We start from the raw sequence: 21,869 nt of genomic DNA, 5'->3' as shown, positions 1-21,869 counted from the left end.
AGGTCTGGGGATGAGGGAATAGGCACCTGTGGGAGTGTGGGCTCTGGATTTGTGACCAGGGACACACACCTTGGGGACAAGTGCTGGAGGCTCTGCCGTGGTGCTGCTTCACCCCATGTCTGGGGTCTGGCCTGAGCACTGCCCCAGCTGCAGGAGGCACCTTGGGAATTTTACTAGGAAAAATATTAGGGAATGAGATTTATCCCTTCATCCCCTGACTGCTGAAAGAAAAAAGGAGAAACTTCCCTTTCTCTAAAACATTCAGACTTCATTAGCTCAGACAAAAATATACAGACATGGGGCGAGCCCTGCTGGTCCAGACCAAGCCTGTGTCGCTCTCCCTCCCATCCCTGCCAGTCCTGCATCCCACCAAATCAGCAGCACAAGTTCAAACGTTTCCTGGGAAGCGCTGGCCTGCTCTGGGCCATCACCTCCCTCCCACAAAGTCACAGCAAAGGGTGCTCTCCGATTCCACCTGGCACTTGGCCAGCAGGAAGATCTCCCCGTTGCCGAATCCAGTGGGATCTCTGGAAGACGTTGGGACTCCAAACCTGGTGCTTAGGGGAAACTCCTGGGATCCACTGGGAAGCCCACGATCCGCCACAGCCTCCTGCTGCTACCAGAAGGTCCAGGGGGGCTGCATCATCTCATAGGTGGGGATGCTGGTGACGTTGACAGGGATGGAGATGACGGCCCAGGGGAGCCCGTGCTGTTCCAGGGAGCGCCTGATCATGTACCTGGAAGGATAAAGAGGTGACAGGTGTGCCAGAGCCGCTGGATTTGGGAGACCTGAAGCCCAGCCTTGAGCATAAACCACGACTGGAACCATACAGCTCCAACTCAGCCATAAAGCTCCAACTGTGGATTAATCATGACCGAATCCACTCCAAATCTGTCCCGCAAAGCCCAGAAGGGACGCGCTGATCGCTGGGACCCCGTTTTGTGGGGACAAGGCATCGCTTTGCCCTTCCCATGAGCTGTCCCACCCCTGGGGAGATGTGCCAGGGCACCCACCCGTCCCTGCCCAGCAGGAAGAGCGCGGGAATGTCGGCTGTGCGCCGGGAGCTGTCCTGCACCATCTCGATGTAGAAGCTGTCGTTGTCGTAGGCGTTGTCGGCGATGATCACGGCCAGCCCGCCGTGCTCCTGGATCACTCGGGTCTTGGACAGGAACGAGCAGCCCCTGGGGCACAGAGGGACAAAATTTCGGTGCCCGCAGGTAGGGGCAAAGCCTGGAAGTGCCAGGGCCTTGCCTGGAGACACCCAGCCCAGGGATTGTCTCTCCGATCCCGCCCCTCGCCCCAACCGCGCTCCTCCGAGTCTCTATTTTAGGCACAAGCCACCCACACTGCTAAAGAAAAATAAAATAGAATCATGGAATGGTTTGGGTTGGAGGAGACTTGGAAGATTATATAGTTCAAACCCCCTGCCATGGGCAGGGACACCTTCCACTATCTCAGGTTGCTCTGAGCCCCGTCCCACTTCGTCTTGGACACTTCCAGGGATGGGGCAGCCACAGCTTCTCTGGGCAACCTGTGCCAGGGCCTCCCCACCCTCACAGGGAGGAATTTCTTCCTAATATCCCATCTAAACCTCTCTCAGTGTGAACCCAGATGGGTTTTTTTCCACCACAGCACAGGCTAAAAGACACAGGATGAAGTGCTCTGGGGTAGGAACACCCTCGTGTTTTCCTCGTTTACCCACGTGGAGAAGAAGGGGTGAAGGGGAGATGTGGCCATGGCACTGTGACAGTGCCATGGGCATCTCCCCTCCTGCCCAAAGGGTCCCCCTAAAAGCCCTGTGATGCCAGACCTACCCCCTCTCCACCAAGGCGATCTGGTCCTGGATGAAGACCCCATTGTTCAGCTCCCCACAGGCCTCCGGAGGATCCGCCGGGACCAGGTGGATCTGGTCATACCTTGTGTTCTTCGGGAGGGAAACAGGCAGGGATGAGGCATCGGAGCTGCTTCCCATTCCCAGCCCCACTCCAGCTGTCCCTGCACTGCCCAGCACTGCCAAGGTCACCACTGACCCCTGTCCCCAAGTGCCACATCCACATGGCTTTGAAATCCCTCCAGGGATGGGGACTCCACCACTGCCCTGGGCAGCAGTGCCAGGGCTGGACAACCCTTTCCAGGAAGGAATTTTCACAGTATCCAACCTGAACCTCCCCTGGCAAAACTTGAGGTCATTTTTCCTCTTGTTCCCTGGGAGCAGAGCCTGAACCCCCCCCCAGCTCCCCCCTCCTGTCAGGGAGTTGCAGAGCCAGAAGGTCCCCCCTGAGCCTCCTTTTCTCCAGGCTGAGCCCCCCCAGCTCCCTCAGCCTCTCCTGGTGCTCCAGATCCCTCCCCAGCTCCCTTCCCTTCCCTGGACACATTTCAGCCCCTCAATGTCCCATATCCTGCTCATTTGGGGAGATTTTGAGCTTCCAGGTGCCCCATTCCAAGTGCCACACAGCCAGCCTAATCCCTGCCTCTGGAAGCCTGCTGAGGCCAAGGATGCTCATGGAAGAGCGATTAGCTCTGTTTTTATCAAAAATCCAAATCACTGAGTCCCACAAAGGAGAAATATTGGGATGGAGGGACCCAGAGTGACAAACTGAGTTTTAAATACTTACAAACACGCCACCGAAATCCTTGGCTGGAGTGGCAGTGAAGATGTAACGGATGTCCCCGGGACTGAGCACTTGGAAGTACAAGTATTCATGGATGCGTAGACCTGGGGGTGAATGGAGAGAGGTGAGAGGCAAGGAAAACCCCAAGGAAAAACCCTGAAAAAATGGGAAAATTCTCACTTATCCCTTCTGAACCACGGGGGAGGGAACACACCCTTTGGGATGTTGGGTCTTGGATGGGCCCGGGACCCAAAGTGTCGGGTTTTGGGATGCTCCAAGGAGAGATACAACAGTTCCCAGGAGCTAAGAAGAGAGGGAGGGGAAAGGCACTGGGATTGGGGTGGACTGGGGTGCACAAGGGGAAGAGGAAAATGCAAATGCACCATGGAGGGATAAGGATTGAGGTGAAGAGAGGGGAAGTTCACTTGGATTGGCGTGCAGGAGGGGAAATGTCATGGAACTGGGATGCAGTGATGGGAAATCCACCCGGATCACAGGGCACGGAGGGGAAATGCAACGGGGTCAGGATGCAGCCAAGGGATGTGCGCCTGGATTGGGGTTCAGGAGGGGAAATGCAACGGGCTCGGGGTGCACCAAGGGGGAATGCAGCTGGATTGGGGTGCTGGATGGGGAAAAGCAATTAGGTCGGGGTGCACCGAGGGAAATGCACCTGGAACGGGACACAGGAGGGGAGATGCACCTGAATTGGGGGGCAGGAGAGGACCTGCACCGGGATTGAGGTGCAGGAGGGGAATTGCCCCCAGATCGGGATGCAGGAGGGGAAATGTAGCTGGATTGGGATGCAGGAGGGGAATTGCCCCCAGATCGGGATGCAGGAGGGGAATTGCCCCCAGATCGGGATGCAGGAGGGGAAATGTAGCTGGATTGGGATGCAGGAGGGGAATTGCACCCAGATCGGGATGCAGGAGGGGAAATGCACCCAGGCCGGGATGCAGGAGGAGAAACGCAATTAGGTCGGGGCGCAGCGAGGGGAAATAACCCCGCATCCCTCCACGGGTCCCGGCGGTGAATCGCAACGGGGCCGGCATGCGGGGAGTGGAAATACACGGGGATCGCGGAGCACCGAGCAGGCAGGCGGCCGGCCGGGGGTGCGGGGGCCGGGTCCGGACGCGGGGTCGGGGGGTCGGTGCCGTGCGGGGCCCGTGCCGTGCCCCCCTCACTCACCGCGGGCCGTCCCGCAGCAGCCGCAGAGCCAGAGCCAGAGCCAGGGCAGCATGGCTGCGCCGCGCCCCGCCCACCGCCCCGCCCCGCGCCCGCCATTGGCGGAACCCGCCGCTCGCCTCGTTTCTATTGGTCCACACGGCCATCCATCAACCGCGAGCCGGCGCGGGCAGCGCGCTGTCACCTCGGCGCGCGCTGCTAAATAGTGAGCTTTCCGGCTTTGCAACGCTGCCCTCTCGCTCTTCCCCGCTGCCAAATAGTGAGCCAAAGGCCCCGCCCCCGGGAAGGTTCTGGGCGTGCGCGGTGCATTGTGGGGTGGGGGCAGCGCAGCGGCCGCCGCGATGATGGTGAGTGATCCTCCCGCGCCATCCAGCGCCATCCGCGGGCATTCCCGCCGGGAACAACCCGCGGGGCCCCCGCTGCCCTCCGGGGAACGCGTCCCGAGCGGCTGCGGCGCGATGGGGCGCGGCGATGGGGCCGCCCCGCCGCGCAGGCCTGGGGTAGCCGGGATGGGATGGGGCGGGACGGCGGCGCTTCCCGCCGGGTCCAGGGCTGTCCTGGCGGGGCTGATCCCGCAGCTCCGTCCCGCACCCTCCCCTCCGGCCCCGAGTCCCTTCGTTTTTTGTGCCTTTACCCTCGTTTCTCCCGGGGATAAATAGTTCCTTTTTTTCCATTGAGATCGCTGCTCGGGCGGGTGTGGAGGAGCTCCGTGCTTTTCCGTCCACAAAGCCTTCCCCGGGATTTAGGGATTGCAGAATAGTGTTGGAAGGGAGTTCCGGAGATCCCCCAGTCCAACCCCACTGCCCAGGCAGGGTCGCCTGGAGCAGGTGACCCAGGAACTCATCCAGGTGGGTTTGGGATGTCTCCAGAGGGGGAGACTCCACACCCTCCCTGGGCAGCTGTTCCAAGGCTCTGCCACCTCCATGGAAAGTTCTTCCTCATGTTAAGGTGGAACTTGATGTGGTTTAGTTTATGTTCTGTTGCTGGGCACCACCAAAACGAGTCTGGGACCATCCTCTGACACCCCTTAGAGATATTTATATGGATTAATGAGGTCCCCTTTCAGCCTTCTCCAGACTAACCAAGTCCATCTCTCCTCATCAGAGAGATGCTACAGACTCTCTTAAAGGATCATTGAATCAATCCCTCCAGATCCATCGTAAAGACTCTTTCCTGTAGCTCCTTGTGTTTTTTATTCTTGTTACAGCCATGCTTTAGTTTCCCTCTCTATTCCAAACTCATACCTCCCCAATTTTGGCTCTGTTCAGTCTTTGTCTGGGCTCTGTGAGACAGTTCATGGAATAGTTTGGATTGGAAGGGACCTTAAAGACCATTTACTTCCACCCCCTGCCATGGGCAGGGACACCTTCCACTAGCCCAGATTGCTCCAAGCCCCATCCAGCCTGGCCTTGGACACTTCCAGGGATCCAGGAGCAGCCACAGCTGCTTTGCCCAACCTGGGACAGGGCCTCAACACCCTCACAGCCAGCAATTCCTTCCCAATATCCCATCTATCCCTGCCCTCTGTCACTGAGAAGCCATTCCCCTTGTCCTGTCCCTCCATGCCTTGTCCCCAGTCCCTCTCCAGCTCTCCTGGAGCCCCTTTAGGCCCTGCCAGGGGCTCCCAGGTCTCCCTGGAGCCTTTTCTTCTCCAGGTGAACCCCTTTCCACCACCTAAATTTGTTCAGTTCCTTGCTGTCTCAGTAAGAATTCCATGTTCTGTCTTCTCCAACTCCAGCATCAGAATCAGAACCTCCCTGAGCACAACACCACCAACCCCCCCGCCCTTATTTTTGGGCCAGAGTGGAAGCAGTTGGGTGAATTCCCAACACAGTGGGAAGGGGAAAGCAGAGGAACTCTTAAGGAGTCTGTAGGGTTTGCTCTTGGTCCTGGATGAGCTGTGGGCTGTGTGAGGAGTTCGCTCCGGGTCGTTGGGATGGGAGTGACGGCTCTGCCGCGGGTTCTCTCCTCAGCCCACTCCGGTTATCCTGCTGAAGGAGGGCACGGACACCTCCCAGGGGATCCCCCAGCTGGTCAGCAACATCAATGCCTGCCAGGTGATCGCCGAGGCCGTGCGCACCACGCTGGGGCCGCGGGGCATGGACAAGCTCATCGTGGATGACCGGGGTAAGGATGTGGGAAAGGGACCTGGGAATCACCTCCCAGAGCAGCCTCTTTACTCATATCCTCTTATCAATTAATCCCAGCATTTGCATATATGAAAGTTTCAGCTTCTTGACCTTGTACTAAACTTGACTCTCCCAGCAGAGGTTCAGTTTCTGTCTCGGTGTCACTTTAACACAGTGACTTTTGCTGTGGAATGAAGGATAATTGTCAGACCAACCCGAGGAATTCCCTGTTTGCTGCGTGCAAAGCTGGGGCTCTGGAGAAGGGAAGGCTCCAGGGAGACCTTCCAGCACAATTCCAGACCTTCCATCGCAATTCCAGATGTTCAGAATTGTCTTCATGTTCCTCAAAGCTCAGCTTCTGATGCTCCAAGGAGCTGGAGCCCCTCTGCTCTGGAGCCAGGCTGGGAGTGCTGGGGAGGTTCAACTGGAGAAGAGAAGGCTCCAGGGAGAGCTGAGAGCCCCTTGCAGGGCCTAAAGGTGCTCCAGGAGAGCTGGAGAGGGACTGGGGACAAGGCCTGGAGGGACAGGACACAGGGAATGGATTAAGCTGAAGAAGGGGAGATTTGAGTGGGATGTTGGAAAGGAATTCTTGACTGTTAGAGTGAGGAGACCCTGGGGTGAGATTGGGTAAATCCAGAGTTAGTGGGACTGGATATGAAAAAAATCCATGTCAGAAAGGAAAAACAGGGTGTCTTGAACCTGGCCTTCAGGTGTTTGTGGCCATCTCTATTTATTTATGTTTTAAGTGAGGCTCATTGAGAGCTCAGTGGGTGTTACTGGGTTGATTTTTAATCTCTTTTTAGAGTGTGATTTAGGGGTGAGACTCATACTCGCTCTGAAAAGACTTGTATGACGTCACCAAACTAATTATTGTGTGTTATTTTTGTTTACTCAGGGGTGGGGTGGAAACTCTTACTATTGTCTTTAAAGAGTTATTACAAATAGGAACTGTAATAATGAAATTAAAAAGGGTAATTGGATTTAAATTTATCTAATAACTGGTATGATTTCTAGACTTTTTTTCACATGAGTGTCAGGCCAGAATATGTTTTTATCTGTCTGGGGAGGCTGCTGAGAAATCAGAGAGAAATCTAAGCCCCTCTTAGTTGGTGTGGGGAGTTGTTTCGCACTCTGAACCTGAATCTGCTCCAAAAATGGGCTGAGGAGACATTATGGAGATGGAACAGAGGAACCTGCTGAGACCCCCTGAGGCACAGGGCCGAGGGTTTTATCCTGGTGGTGAAGCTTCACTTCCTTTTTTCCATCAATCCCAGGCAAAGCCACGATCTCCAACGATGGTGCCACCATCCTGAAGCTCCTCGACGTCGTCCATCCGGCCGCCAAGACCTTGGTGGACATCGCCAAATCCCAGGATGCAGAGGTGGGAGGGGAGCCTGGCTGTGCTCGGGAGCCTGTGGGCTTTGGGAATTGCTCATGGAGTGCTGGGATTTATCCTGGTTTCTCTCTTGATCCCCTCTCTTTTGGGATAACTTTCGAATGTTTTGAGCTCTTTGGCCCGGATCTGATGGGTGGTTTGGGAACTTCAAAGATGAAGTTTGTGTTTTATGAGGAGAGGAGACTGGGAAATGGGAGTTCACCCCACATGGGATGTAGTCTAAACCCAGCTCTTTTTAGTCTAAGACCAAGTGCTGGTGCTGCATCTGGGCTGGGGCAATCCCTGGTGTCAGTCCGGGCTGGGGATGAAGTGATTGAGAGCCAAGAAAGACTTGGGGGTGTTGGTGGGTGAGAGGCTGGAGATGCCCCAGCCCAGACTCCCCCATGTGCCCTGATCCCCCAGCGTGGGCAGCAGGGCAGGGGGGGATTCTGCCCTTCTGCCCCTGTCTGAGGTGAGACCCCCCTGCAGAGCTGCTCCAGCCCTGGGAACAACAGCACAAGGACGTGGAGCTGCTGGAGAGAGTCCAGAGGAGGCCCCGGAGCTGCTGCCAGGGCTGGAGCCCCTCTGCTCTGGAGCCAGGCTGGGAGAGCTGGGGGGGTTCCCCTGGAGAAGAGAAGGCTCCAGGGAGAGCTGGAGAGGGACTTGGGACAAGGCATGGAGGGACAGCACACTGGGAATGGATTAAGCTGAAGGAGGGGAGATTTGGGTGGGATATTGGGAAGGAATTGTTGGCTGTGAGGGTGTTGAGGCCCTGTCCCAGGTTTGCCAGAGAAGCTGTGGCTGCCTCTGGATCCCTGGAAGTGTCCAAGGCCAGGTTGGAGCAACCTGGGCTAGTGGAAGGTGCCCCTGCCCATGGCAGTGGGTGGAACAAGGTGAACTTTAATATCTCTTCCAACCCAAACCATTCCATGATTCAATGAATCACTAAGGAATCTGCCCACAAATCCACAAGCAGAGAAAACCCTGAAATCTTGATATCCCTGGCAGCCCTCCGTGGTTTTGCAGCTGCTGTCACAGCCTGTGGGTGACACTGTTCCCTCTCCTGGCAGGTTGGTGACGGCACCACGTCCGTGACTCTGCTGGCAGCCGAGTTCCTGAAGCAGGTGAAGCCCTACGTGGAGGAAGGGCTCCATCCCCAGATCATCATCCGTGCCTTCCGCACGGCCACGCAGCTGGTGAGCCTTCAGAGCACCTGGGGACAGGAGTTCTGGACCACAGAGGCTCAGGGGGGACCTTCTGCCTCTGCAACTCCCTGACAGGAGGGGGGAGCTGCGGGGGGTCGGGCTCTGCTCCCAAGGAACAAGGGACAGGAGGAGAGGGAACGGCCTTAAATTGCACCAGAAGAAGTTTAAGTTGGATATTGGGGAAAATTTCTTCCTGGAAAGGGTTGTCCAGCCCTGGCACAGCTGCCCAGGGCAGTGGTGGATCCCTATCCCTGCAGGGATTTAAAATCCCTGTAGATGTGGCCCTTGGGGACAGGGGTCAGTGGTGACCTTGGCAGTGCTGGACTAAACGATCCTAAAGATCTTTTCCAACTGAAACAATTCTCTGATTAATGAAGCCAAACTGTGCTTTGGGCTTGGGAAAACTGAATGCTGAATGGGCGTGGGGAGTGTCATTGATGATCTCCTGGTGTCTTCCTGCCAACGTGAGCTGCCTTTCTGCTGTCAGGGAGCTGTTGTTACCAGTCACTCCCTCTGGGGTGCTCTCTTTCCCTTTGTGTTTTTTTCCAAGGATGAACGACTAATCAGGAAAATTCCCTTGCTGTTCTCCTGATCTCTGCTGCTCCTTAGTAAACCTTGCATCTCATCAAGCCTCTTGGTCCCCTTAAACTGACTTTTTGCAGGTGCAATCCCTCAAAAGCCCTGTGTTTTCCCAGAAAACAGCAGAGTCTCTTCCCACTCCTCTTAAATTGCTTTGTTTCTTGGAATTACTGCACTGGAAGGGGTGTGGAGTAGCTTCAATCCTTGAAACTTCAGTGATGTTGAAGCAAGGAATAAAAGATTATCTTAAAATACAAAGGGAAAAGTTGGAGATGTGATGAGTTCAGGAGCATAAATCATTAATCCAGCTGTTGCCCCGTGTCTTGGCAGGCTGTGAACAAGATCAAAGACATCGCTGTTTCCGTGAAGAAGGAAGATAAAGAGTAAGTTTTCCATGGAGATGACCTGGTTGTGTTCCTGGGCTTCAGCTGAGCTGGTGTGAGGGTGTTCCTGAATTCTCCTGTGCCTCTGGCTGAGGCCTCGAGGTTGGACCGAACAGCTTCAGCCCCACACTGGGGTTATTCCCAAATTATCTGGAATTTCCTGCTCCTCTGGGAGCGATGCCTTGCTCTCACTTGGCTGCAGGCAATAATTAGGGCAGTGTCTTCCAGTGCACAGGGAGGGAGCTGGGCACTAAAATAAGTGGCCTGATTTCTTTTTTGCAGCAGAGGAGACTTGCAGCTCTTGCTGCAGTCGGTGCCAGTGTTAAATCTCAACAATTCCTTGAGGATCAGATCCCTTTTTAGCTGTTGCCCAGTGGAAGGTAGAGAGTTCATAGCAGTAAGGAAAGGACCCCTTCAGCTGAGGTGAGAATACTGGAGTTCGTTTTCTTCCTGGATTTTAAGTTCTTGTCTACGTGACCTTGCTAATACCTGGAGTAAATCTGAAGTGTTACAACTGAATAACCACCTTAAATAAACCAAAATGAGTTGTCCAGATGGTGAAAAAATGCTGAAAAAATCTAGCCAAATGCTGTCCTGGGATGGGAAATACAGCAGTTCCCATGGGCAGCAGGAGCTGGAGGGAGAGATCCTGCAGTTGGATCTGTATTTCCCTGGTGTCTCTTGTATCACCCACTGGGTTACACATAATTAACCTGAGTTAATACTTGAGAGAATGTGCTGCCTTTAGAGGGTTTTAGGAACAACTTCCTGCCTTTGGATGAGGGAAAGGACCTGCTGTTTTCCTGGTTTTAGGTGTCTAAAAGCCAATCAACCTGGGCTGATGCTCAGGGTCTGAAAGGGAGACTGGGATTTTGGGATTTGTGTGTGTGCCTCGTTCTCCCCGTTGACAGGAGGGAGCTGATCTTTGCCTCTATAAGAGAGGATTTGGGACCCCTCATGCCAAGAGCTGGAACTTTTCCAGGGAAGGGAGTGGAGCTGGGAAGGGGCTGGAGGGAGCAGCTGAGGGAGCTGGGGGGGCTCAACCTGGAGAAAAGGAGGCTCAGGGGGGACCTTCTGGCTCTGCAACTCCCTGACAGGAGGGGGGAACTGGGGGGGGTCGGGCTCTGCTCCCAAGGAACAAGGGACAGGAGGAGAGGGAACGGCCTTAAATTGCACCAGAAGAAGTTTAAGTTGGATATTGGGAAAAATTCCTTCCTGGAAAGGGTTGTCCAGCCCTGGCACAGCTGCCCAGTGCAGTGGTGGATCCCCATCCCTGGAGGGATTTAAAATCCCTGTGGATGTGGCACTTGGGGACATGGGTTAGTGGTGACCTTGGCAGTGCTGGACTAAATGATCCTAAAGATCTTTTCCAACTGAAACAATTCTCTGATTAATGAAGCCAAACAGTGCTTTAGGCTTGGGAAAAGATTTATCAGGTGGCAAACCCTTGTTCTTCCTCTTTGCAGTGAGCAGAGGAGCCTCCTGGAGAAGTGTGCAGCCACAGCCCTGAGCTCCAAACTGATCTCCCAGAGCAAGGAGTTCTTCTCCAAGATGGTCGTAGATGCTGTCATGATGTTGGATGACTTGTTACAGCTCAAAATGATTGGAATAAAGAAGGTGCAAGGAGGAGCTTTGGAAGTAAGTTCTGTCAGAGCCTGTCCTGAAGGGATGGGAGACAGGAATCACTTGGCTCGAGCAGAAATGCAGCCTGGCTTGATAATGCCTGTTTGGGAATTCCCAAAGTGAAACAAAGGTGCTGGTGTGAGGAAAAAGCTTAGGAGACAGGGCTGGATTTATTTTCCATAGGTAGAGAATCTGGGTTTTGAGCCAAGTACACTCTTACCTCTTTTGCAGCAAATGTTACTGATACAAATTAATATAAACCCTAAATTCCCTTTATATTTTTCAAATAGTGAAATGTTCAAGGGGGGGTTTTTTTTGGGTTTTTTTTGTTTTGTTTTGTTTTGTTTTTTTGGTTTTTTTTTTTTTTGTTTTGTTTTGTTTGGTTTTTTGTTTGTTTTTTGTTTTGGTTTTTTTTTTTTGTTTGGTTTTTTTTGTTTGGTTTTTTTTTTTTTTTTTTTTTGTTTTTTTTTTTTTGTTTTTTGGTGGGAAGTTTTTTTTTACTTCTGGATCCAAAAATCCTGGTTGTATGTAGGATTACTGGGTTGGGAAAAATGCAAGGAAAACCTCATGAAGGAGCTGATCTAGTGGTGGGTGGGATGTGTGGTTTGTGCCACAGTGCTGGAATACCTGTCCTGCATGGGATTGCACCTGGATACATGGCAGGGAGTTGTTCCTGGCTGTGGAGTAGGAAAGTTAGATCCTGATTTCTCTCCCAGCCATGGAGTCAAAGAGATCACTCCAGGTTGGGCAGGGCTGTCCTGCTGGCAGAAAAATCCCAGAGGCGGTGACAGAGCTTGGAAAAACAAACCAGAGCAGAAAGAACCAGCCCAGAGTGTGGATTAGAAGTATCCATGTTCAAAGGGTAGGAATGGGAAAGAGATCAAGGAGAGAACTGATGGCTTCATGCCTTGATCTTCAGGTTGTGTGTGCAGCGTTTTTGGCTGTGGGGTCTTGAGGGGTGGAGAGGAAGCCATTGAAGCTGCTTTTTGTGAGCAGAGAGAAACCCTTGCTGCTTCTTCCCTCTAAAAAGTGGGTTAATCAAAGGAGACAGGCGTTGGGAAGGCTTTGTAAATGAGGCCTCTGGAAGGCAGGGAGTCTCCTGTGGGAGTTATTAACCCTGTGGAGAGAACCTTGGGAGGCTGAGCCTGACACAAATCCCTACCTTCAAGGACTCGCAGCTGGTGGCCGGAGTCGCCTTCAAGAAGACCTTCTCCTATGCTGGGTTTGAGATGCAGCCCAAGAAGTACCAGTCCCCCAAAATTGCCCTCCTGAACGTGGAGCTGGAGCTCAAAGCTGAGAAGGACAACGCTGAAATCAGAGTCAACACTGTGGAGGTAAGAGCCAAAGGGGAGCCTGCCCTGCTGCCTGATCCCTGCGGGATGTGACTGCTTGTCCAGTGGGATAAAAGGTAGGAGGACCATGGAGGTGCTCCCAGGACTGGAGTGTGTCTGCTGTGGACACAGGCTGGGAGAGCTGGGGGGATTCCCCTGGAGAAGAGAAGGCTCCAGGGAGAGCTGAGAGCCCCTGGCAGGGCCTAAAGGGGCTCCAGGAGAGCTGGAGAGGGACTGGGGACAAGGCATGGAGGGACAGGCCAAGGGGGAATGGCTTCCCAGTGCCAGAGGGCAGGGATAGATGGAATATTGGGAAGGAATTCCTGGCTGTGAGGGTGATAAAACACTGACCCAGGTTGAGCAGAGAAGCTGTGGCTGCCCCTGGATCCCTGGAAGTGTCCAAGGCCAGGTTGGAGCAACCTGGAATAGGGGAAGGTGTCCCTGCTCATTGCAGTGGGGTTGGACTAAGTGACCTCTAAAGATCCCTTCCCACCCAAACCATTAACAATTCTGTGATAAATGGGATTACCTTGTGCACATCCTTCCCCTTGGGAAATACCTGGTGGGTTGTGCTGCCTCTTCTGGGAGAAGGGTGTGGAGACTTGGAATCTCAGCAGGTTTAGGACATGTTTGTGCCTGAGCTGTGCTGTGTCCAGGCATCAGCTCTGTGGTGACTTCCCTGTGCCTACCAAGTGGCCTTCCAGGGAAAGCTCATCAAGCAGTGCTTGGAATGTATCAGGAACAGTGTGGCAGCAGGACCAGGGAAGTGATTCTGCCCCTGGACTGGGCACTGGTGAGGCTGCACCTCAAGTGCTGTGTCCAGTTCTGGGCCCCTCAATTTAGGAAGGATGTTGAGGGGCTGGAGCATGTCCAGGGAAGGGAACAGAGCTGGGAAAGGGGCTGGAGCAACAGGAGCAGCTGAGGGAGCTGGGGGGGCTCAGCCTGGAGAAAAGGAGGCTCATGGGGGACCTTCTGGCTCTGCAACTCCCTGACAGGAGGGGGGAGCTGGGGGGGGTCGGGCTCTGCTCCCAGGAATCAGCAGTAGGACAAGAGGGCACAGCCTCCAACTGTGCCAGGGGAGGTTCAGGTTGGACATTAGGAAGAAGGTTTTTACAGAGAGAGTGATCAGACACTGGAATGGGCTGCCCAGGGAGGTGGTGGAGTCACTTCCCTGGAGGTGTTTAAGGACAGACTGGATGTGGCATCAGTGCCATGGGCTGGGGGGCAAGGTGGGGTTGGGTCACAGGTTGGACTCAAGTTGTCTCAGAGGTCTTTTCCAACCTGCTTGATTCTGTAATGCTCAAAGAGCCTCCTCAAATTTAAGCAACCAAGGTCCCCGTTTGGGCATAAAATAGAGGGGCCTAAAATCCCCGGGGTGTTGAAAGCAGCCGTGTCCCAGGGCTGCAAGAGCAGCATTCCCAATCCCTCGTAACGGGATTGTCCCTCTCTCCTCCCTGCCAGGATTACCAGGCCATCGTGGACGCCGAGTGGAACATCCTGTATGACAAACTAGACAAAATCCACAAGTCAGGAGCCAAAGTTGTCCTGTCCAAACTTCCCATCGGGGACGTGGCCACGCAGTACTTCGCCGACAGGGACATGTTCTGTGCCGGCCGCGTCCCGGAGGAGGATCTCAAGCGGACCATGATGGTGAGCTCCTTGGTTTCACTTCAACACTGCCAGGCTGGGGATTCCCAAAGCAGGGCAGCAGGCTGTGCCTGAACACGCTGTTCCTTGCAAACATTTAAAATGATAATCACTTCATTTTTGCCCGTGTGGTTGTTATTTAAACTTGGCGTAGACAGACAGGGCTGTTCTTGACGGAATGAACAGTCACGCACTAATTGCATCTGCACTGCTCTTTTGTTTCTCTGATTAAGGTCTGCTCATTGCATCAGTACAGCTTTATTTTCCCTAGTTCTTGGCTGTTCCATCATGAGTAGTTTGGTTTTTTTTTCCCTGAGCTTTGTGTGTTTCCTGGACTCCAGAGCCCGTGAGTCAGCGCTTCGAAGCCGCATAATCTTATTTTGCTGTCGAGGATTTTGAGATGGCAGGGAAATTAAGGGGTTTTCCTGAATCTGGCCTGCGGGATGGATTTGCATCAGCTAAACAGCTGGGCTGTCCCTAAAGAATGAGACCCTGCTGGGAAATCAATTTGGGTTGTCAGTGTTGGTAATTCCTTGCTTTATCTCCGTTCCACGCAGGCCTGTGGTGGATCCATCCAGACCAGTGTCAATGCCCTGACAGATGATGTTCTGGGCCGGTGTGAACTCTTTGAGGAGACTCAGATTGGGGGAGAGAGGTAAATACACCAGCTGTAAACCTGGAGTACCTTGCCAGCCCTCTAATAGCAGTTGGAAGAATTTGGGTTAAAGCACTGGCAGGTTGGAGCATCTTTCAAGGGGTCCATGTGAAAAGAAGGTTGTTAAAAACCAATTCTTTTATTGTATACAAAAGCTGCTTTTTGAGGCTGAAATTTCCTCTAATCTTACCCCTTATATATGCATTTAAAATACACATATTTATTCTGCAGTGTCATGTGGAAAGCACAGTGGTATTGCTTCATTTCTAATGGAAAAGCAGCACATTTTGGGGTTGATTGTGGCATTTATCTGATGTTCCATAGTGACGCTTCGCTTCAGTGCAGGTGAAGTTGGGGACAGTACACTGGGGTCCTTCCTGTTGCTGGAGGAGAATTCCTGTTTGGAGCTGGCTGCTGACTCCTGCCAAGTGAAAATCGGAGCACCAGTTTAGCAAATCCCTGGCAACAGGAAGAGAGTGGATTTTCCCAGATTTTCCTTGTGTGTTGCCTGGCTCTGCTCCTTCTAAGCCCAAGATCCGATGGGGCGCCGTGAGGGTGACACGGCTTCAGTCACGGATCCGGCCCGTCCGGAATCCCTGAGTGCTGGTGTGGATCCTTTCCAGCAGCAGCACCACTTCTCCATCCCCATAACCCTTCTTGCCCCGTGCCTTTGGCAGGTACAACTTCTTCACGGGCTGCCCCAAGGCCAAGACCTGCACGATCATCCTGCGCGGGGGAGCGGAGCAGTTCATGGAGGAGACGGAGCGGTCCCTGCACGATGCCATCATGATCGTCAGGAGAGCCATCAAGGTGAGCCCCGGGGGAGCTGCCTCCCTGCTGGGCTGGCACTGGGGTTCTTCCTCAGCCTTGGCACAGCCTTAAGTCCTTCTGGGAGCCTTCTCACATGCCAGAGGTTGGCTGAGGTCTCTGGAGAGGCCTGGAGTGAGGAGTTGATTAACTCAAGTGCTGTTCCTTGGCCAACTCAGCGCTGCTTTGGCAGCGGCTCCAAGTGCTTTCCAGGCACGCCTGGGTTTTCCTTTCCTTCCTGCACAGCTGTAACTTGTGTTTGCTCTGTCCTCCATCCACAACCCTGGGTGTGTTGGGTGGATCTTCAAGAGGTTGGAACAGGATTAATGTCATGGGTGTGTCCATGCCTGTAAATCCACTTGTTCCCCCTTTTGGTGACCAGTCTGAGGGGGTGACAGGCCCCTGCTTTTGAAGGCAAGTTGGGAGCACCAAGAGAAGTCCAAGGCCTCTCTGGATGTGTCCTGAGGATGCTGCCAAGCTGTGGGTGTTTCTGGTTAAAAACAGCTTTGAAGGCTGTTATGTCCTGAGGGGCTGGAAAGAAGCACATCAAGATTTTGGGAACTCTTGCCTTTAGACAGAACATCCTGATCTCTCTCCTGAAGAAAACAGCAGAACTTGGCTGCAAGGTGCTGCTGCCAATGTCTTAACTTTGGGTGCTTTATGGAAGTGAGGGAAGTGGGCTCAGGGTATGGAAGTGAGGGAAGTGGGCTCAGGGTATGGAAGTGAGGGAAGTGGGCTCAGGGTATGGAAGTGAGGGAAGTGGGCTCAGGGTATGGAAGTGAGGGAAGTGGGCTCAGGGTATGGAAGTGAGGGAAGTGGGCTCAGGGTATGGAAGTGAGGGAAGTGGGCTCAGGGTATGGAAGTGAGGGAAGTGGGCTCAGGGTATGGAAGTGAGGGAAGTGGGTTTCCTGGCCTGGGTGGGCTGTGAGCTGCCATCCCTCCCAAAATCCCCCTTTATCCCGTGCATAGCTGGGATGAGCTGCTGGTAGCTGCCCCTGGAGGTTCTTAGTGTGGTCCTGAAGCTCCCAGCAGTGCTGCCAGGCAATCCCAGGGATGGTAGCAGCCCGGACTATGGATTCCCATGGGCTGGCATTGCCCTGGCACAGAGCCTATCCAGCTCTCCCACTTCTTGGAATGAGTGTTTCCCTTTTCACTTCAGAACGACTCGGTCGTTGCCGGCGGCGGTGCGATAGAGATGGAGCTTTCCAAGTACCTCCGGGACTATTCCAGGACCATTCCAGGGAAGCAGCAGCTGCTGATCGGTGCTTACGCCAAAGCCCTCGAGATCATTCCCCGCCAGCTCTGCGACAACGCCGGCTTCGATGCCACCAACATCCTGAACAAGCTCCGAGCCAAGCACGCACAGGTAGGGCCACCTGGGAGCCCAGGGCACAGCCAGGGGTGGGTGGGATCCTTTTCTCCCTGATGTTTTCCTCCTGGAGCTGTCGGATCCGGTGTAACTCGGCTGAGCCCGTGTTAGACTTGTCCTCTTTGATTAAACGCCGTGTTTGTTCCCAGATCAAGTGCGGGCTCGGCACACGTTGCTATAAAAGGAAAGGATCTGTCTTCCCTTTGATCCCAGCTGTTGGGTGACTCCCAGAGCTGGGAGTCCTGATTTGCTCCTTGAAAATGCATCATTTGTCAGGAGGGAGCTGCTGTGTTAAACATGAAAGGAATCAGTGGAAGTTGGCTGAGGGAGCTGCAAGCTGGAGGTCCCAATTGCTGATCTTGTGGAGATCCTAATCCTGGTGTCTGGAAGTTGCTCTTTGGCTTTGGTCACTCCCATCACGTTCCATCCTGCTCCTGACTGTGGGATTAGCAGGAATACCCTGAAATGAGGGGGTGCAAAACCTGGGGCTGTGGGCTAGGGAGTGAGGCAGCAGTGGAATGAGTCCTGTGAGGCTTTAGAGCTTCATGGAATGGGCTGACCACAGAGATAATGGAGTCACCGTGCCTGGTGACTACTTCAGGAAAGTCACCATCCCTGCTCAAGGAAAGCCTGGATGTGGATGGTCTAGTTGGTGTGGTGGTGATGAGGCACTTGGTGCCATGGTGTGGTTGACACGGTGGTGTTGGGTCTTAGGTTGGACTCTGATCTCAGAGGTCTTTTCCAACCTGATTCTGTGATCCTAAAATGGAATGAGGCTTCTGTTTTGTGAGGCATCGCTGGCACTGTGGGAACAAGTTAAACCACCAGCACCTGCACTCAGTTATAGTCAAAAAAGGGAGTGTTTCAGCCTTGGAGTGTGTGAGTCAAAACCTGGAGTTCGCAGGAAGTCCTGGGAATCCCAGTTAACTGAAGGACAACACCGGGTGCTGTTTACCAAAGGAACCCCAATAAAGGGGGAATGCAGAGAGAGCTCTGTGGAGAATCCCAGCAGAGACTGGGCACAGGCACTGACAAAACCAAGGACACAGTGTTTGGGATTTGTGTTCCCCTCAAACACCCTCCTTCCCTCAGTGAGTTCCCCGAACGTTTCCCTGTCTTCCCTTCCCTCCCAAACTCCCGGCCAGCCGTGCGACTGAGCCGTTGTGTCCCCTCAGGGCGGGATGTGGTACGGGGTGGACGTGAACAACGAGGACATCGCGGACAACTTCGAGGCGTGCGTGTGGGAGCCGGCCGTGGTGCGCATCAACGCGCTCACCGCCGCCTCCGAGGCCGCCTGTCTCATCGTGTCCGTGGACGAGACCATCAAGAACCCCCGCTCCACCGTGGACGCCGCCCCGGGGGGCCGTGGCCGCGGCCGGGGCCGCCCCCACAACCACTGAGAACCCCGGTGCTCCCGGCCGGAACGGCGGCGACACGGCTCCGATGGTTAATCCCCGCGTTAATTAACCCCCGCGCGTTAATTAACGGGCTCGTCGTCGGCAGATGGTCTCTTGGAGGGCTCGTGGATGTTGGTGTTAATTAGAGTCACGTCTTGGCCCTGGCAGCCACGGCCCCCTGTGGGCTGCCCTGCCCCAGACGTTTCCCACACAGCACTGATCCCCTCGGGCTCGCCTGGGCATTCCGCTCGGGAATGGCCTTCCCTGGCGCGGCGAGGATGGGCTTTGCTCCTATTTATACTGGTTTGTTTTTCCTTTTTCTTCCTGCTGGGGAGGGGTTTGGACCCCAGGCTCTCCAACACAATAAAAGGATGAACTTGTCTCGGTGGCAAACTGGGCTGTTCTCTGCTTTGTTCCGCTCGGTGGCGGGTCGTGTTCAGAGTTAAAAAATAAACCTTTCAAAGGTGTTTTTGCCCCCTTGCAAAGCAGGTGCTGTGCTGGGAAGCAGGACAGGCTCTGAGCACATCCCAGGAGTGCTTCCAGGGTGGATTCTTTCTCTTGCAGCTCTCTGATGCTGCTCGGTGACATTTTTATTGGCATTTATGTCTTGCCCTTGGCTTCCTGGAAGGAGGTTCAGGGAGGTGACAGCTCTGGGTCTGTGGGGAGGGAATGTGTGGGTGCTTCAGGGATGGGTCCAGGTGTTTAGGTTGACTCTGGCAGGAAAATCCTCTTGAGGGAATACAGGGAGACTTGGATCTGGTGGGTTGGAATGTTAAGGGAGGGCAGTGGAAGGAATTTCATAGAACCACAGGATGGTTTGGATTGGAAGGGACCTTAAAGACCATCTCATTCCATGGGCAGGGACATGTTCCACAGGTTGCTCCAAGCCCTGTCCAACCTGGTCTGGGGCATTCCCAGGGATGGAGCAGCCACAGCTTCTCTGGGAAAGCTTTGCCAGTGTTCTCCCACCCTCCCAGTGCTTCCCCAGTATCCCACTTTGTCCCGGTGCCCTATGGAACTGGACCAGTGGAGATCATGGACCTGCAGGGAGAGGGAGGTATGAGGATGCTCCCAGTAAGCCCCAAACAGCAGCTGGTCTCACTGGTTTGCTGCTGGTCTGGCTTCAGAGTGAAACCCCACCTCAATCTCCAGAGTCTTTATTCAACACTGAATCATAAAATAGCTCTTTACACACTTTTTTTTTTTGGGGGGGGGGAGGGAGGAGGGGGAATTGTTTTTTGTTTTTGTTTTTTTTTTTTTGTTAATTCCTTAAATACACATTGTTTACACTCGCCAGAGTTTCAAAGCAACAACATCAAAGTGCGTCTACAGGTGATAGTTCCAACCAAAGTGCTAAAAAACCACGGGCTCCTGGCCGGAGTCGGACCCTGCTTCCCACCAAACCCACCTGGAACCTCCAGTGCACCCTGATCCCACCACTCCCCCTCCTCCAGGACAACATCCTCTGGTGGATTCACACCCAGGACCCGGTTTAGCATCGAGGGACCACGGGGATAAGAGGGGAAAAAAAAACAAAAAGGGGGCTGTTTGGTTCTCCAGACACTGGCACATCGCTGCAAAGAGACTAAAATAGACCTAAATTTATAGAGAGTTTAAAAAAATAACTTGGGAGGCAACTGGCTACCTTTGGGGAGGGGGGAGGTCGCTGTACAGGGGCCCCTCGGAGCCCGCTGGCGGAGCAAACGAGGGCTCTTCAGGGAAGAGGATCCCAAATTCCTGTCTTTGGAGATCTCTCTTGCCCTGCACTGATTATCTCCTCTGATTATCTCGAAGCAAAAGCCACCCCACACCATTGCACCCACTTGTCCCCGGCCCCAACCTGCCTCGTTGCCCCTCCACGGGGCTCAATCCCGAGGCTGGATTAGAAAAATCCCATAATTTTCCCTGCTTTTGGGCAGCTTTCCCTCCTCTCTTTCCTCCCTTCTCCCACCCTCCACGGGGGGGGATTATTTTGCCTCCCACAGGTGAGGAAGATCTATCAACACCTTACAACAAACCATCTCCAGTTCCTAAAATCTCCCTGCTTTGTTTTCCCCCCTTTTAAAGCATTTTCCCACTTCCCAATTCCCAAATGCTTTTGCTCCATCCCGACCTGCATTTTTCCTTCCCCCAAAACGAGAGGCTGAGCTTTAGCAACTCTTTTCCTGCGGTTTTTTTGTTCTGTTTTCCCTAAATTCAGAGTGTTTTGGAGGATCCATGCAAGCTGTGCCCCTGCTGGCAGCTGGCACCGGGACACACGGCATAAAAAAAGTGGGATAAAGATTAAAATCCTCCTTGGACAGAGCTAACCCTGGAGTTCCCGTTTTCCTCGAGCCCTGACATCCCAGATCCCCCAAACTGGGGGCACAGGGATAAGGCAGGAGGAGGCAGCTGATCCCTGGAGCGTTCCCAGCTCCTGGGGGCTCGGATGGATGGATAACAAGCAAAACCCAACCAAGAAAAACATGGATTTGGGATAAATTTGGCCCCTGAGCTGGCTTTGGTGATGTTGTTCCTCTTGAAATCCCCGACCAGCACCCAAATTCAAGTGACAGGGAATGCTGGGAATGTTGGCCACAGGGAAACTTCAGGAAAACTCCTTAGAAAAGGAATAAATCTCCCCAAAACTGGTCCTGCAGGAGCCAGCTCTGGAACTACCATCCATCCAGCCCCTGCCAGCTCTGGCCCTCGCTGTGACCCCAATTCTCACCCCGGATCCATGGATTTTGCTGGGGATTGTCATCGCAGAGCCCCTCTGGGGCTTCTCTAGGATCTGGAATGGGGCTGAGCTCCTGGATACACTGCCTGATTTCCAGGCTTTTCCCAGGGAATTTGGTATTTCTGTGTGTTTCCATCCCTTTCCAGAGGAAATGGGGTTGAAACTCCGTGACCCGGGCGGTGAATCCACGAGCATCCCGTAGGGATGGAGGTTTGGGGAGGGGAAAAACAGCAGGATGGGGAGGGAAAGCAGCAGGGAAAGGATCAATATGACATTTCAGTGGAAGAAATACGGAGCTGTTAATGAGCTCATTAACAACCTGGGCAATTAGGAGCCACCAGGAGGGCTGGGCCCTCATTACCACCTGTGTCCTTGTCCTCACCCACCTCCATCCCAAGATGAGGAGGGAGGGATCCGTTCAAGTCCAAGGAAAACGGGGAGAACCCCCCACTTCCCATCTTCTAATCCTTGAACCTGCTCAAGGCCTTGTGTCATCAGGGGATTTCTGTGGAAACGTGGCTTTTGCTGAGCTGGATTTTTCAGGAATGCCCCGAGGGGAGGCCGATGGTTCGCTCTGGTCTCGGTGACACTTCCAAGCACCAAATTCCAGTGGGAGTGTCCTGCCATGAATTCCAAACCCCAGTGGCTCCAACACCACCACAGACACGGCCACTGACACCACTGGCGGGCACAGAAGGTTTCTTCTCCAAGAATCCTCAAACATCTCCCCCTTTTTCCATCACCTTTGCCTTCCCAACAGCCCCGAGGAGCTGGGAGAAGGTCCCAAAAACCCGGAGCAAACCCGGAGCAGCCGCCTTCAAGTCTTCGGACACAACTCTCCACCACGATAGTCTT

The 21,869-nt window shown here is 53.8% G+C and overlaps 2 protein-coding genes across 3 annotated transcripts; one reads left to right on the top strand and one right to left on the bottom strand.

Annotated features, from left to right (window-relative positions):
- Positions 1-247: 247 nt before the first annotated feature.
- On the bottom strand, positions 248-3,884 carry PRADC1 (protease associated domain containing 1). The gene is made up of 5 exons (XM_051798266.1): positions 3,799-3,884; positions 2,617-2,717; positions 1,816-1,925; positions 1,015-1,182; positions 248-737 (listed from the first exon to the last, which is right to left on the bottom strand). The coding sequence occupies exons 1-5, from the start codon at positions 3,848-3,850 to the stop codon at positions 617-619; spliced, it is 552 nt and encodes a 183-aa protein (XP_051654226.1). The 5' UTR covers positions 3,851-3,884; the 3' UTR covers positions 248-616.
- A 110-nt stretch (positions 3,885-3,994) lies between these two features.
- Positions 3,995-18,688, top strand: CCT7 (chaperonin containing TCP1 subunit 7). 2 transcript variants are annotated; one of them, XM_051798212.1, is made up of 13 exons: positions 3,995-4,142; positions 5,769-5,922; positions 7,199-7,305; positions 8,370-8,495; positions 9,414-9,466; positions 9,749-9,889; positions 10,933-11,104; positions 12,259-12,423; positions 13,882-14,070; positions 14,625-14,722; positions 15,400-15,532; positions 16,689-16,895; positions 18,074-18,688. In XM_051798212.1, the coding sequence occupies exons 1-13, from the start codon at positions 4,137-4,139 to the stop codon at positions 18,296-18,298; spliced, it is 1,776 nt and encodes a 591-aa protein (XP_051654172.1). In that variant the 5' UTR covers positions 3,995-4,136; the 3' UTR covers positions 18,299-18,688. The 2 variants fall into 2 exon arrangements, with proteins under 2 accessions (XP_051654172.1, XP_051654173.1); XM_051798213.1 differs by lacking the exon at positions 9,749-9,889 and having other exon boundaries at positions 3,996-4,142.
- The last annotated feature ends 3,181 nt before the right edge of the window (positions 18,689-21,869 follow it).

This window comes from Manacus candei, unplaced genomic scaffold (genome assembly GCF_025592945.1).
Source record: "Manacus candei isolate 608988 ecotype Guabito, Panama unplaced genomic scaffold, ASM2559294v1 h1tg000048l, whole genome shotgun sequence".
NCBI classification, from domain to species: Eukaryota; Metazoa; Chordata; class Aves; order Passeriformes; family Pipridae; genus Manacus; species Manacus candei.
This window is presented reverse-complemented; position numbering and strand designations above follow the sequence as displayed.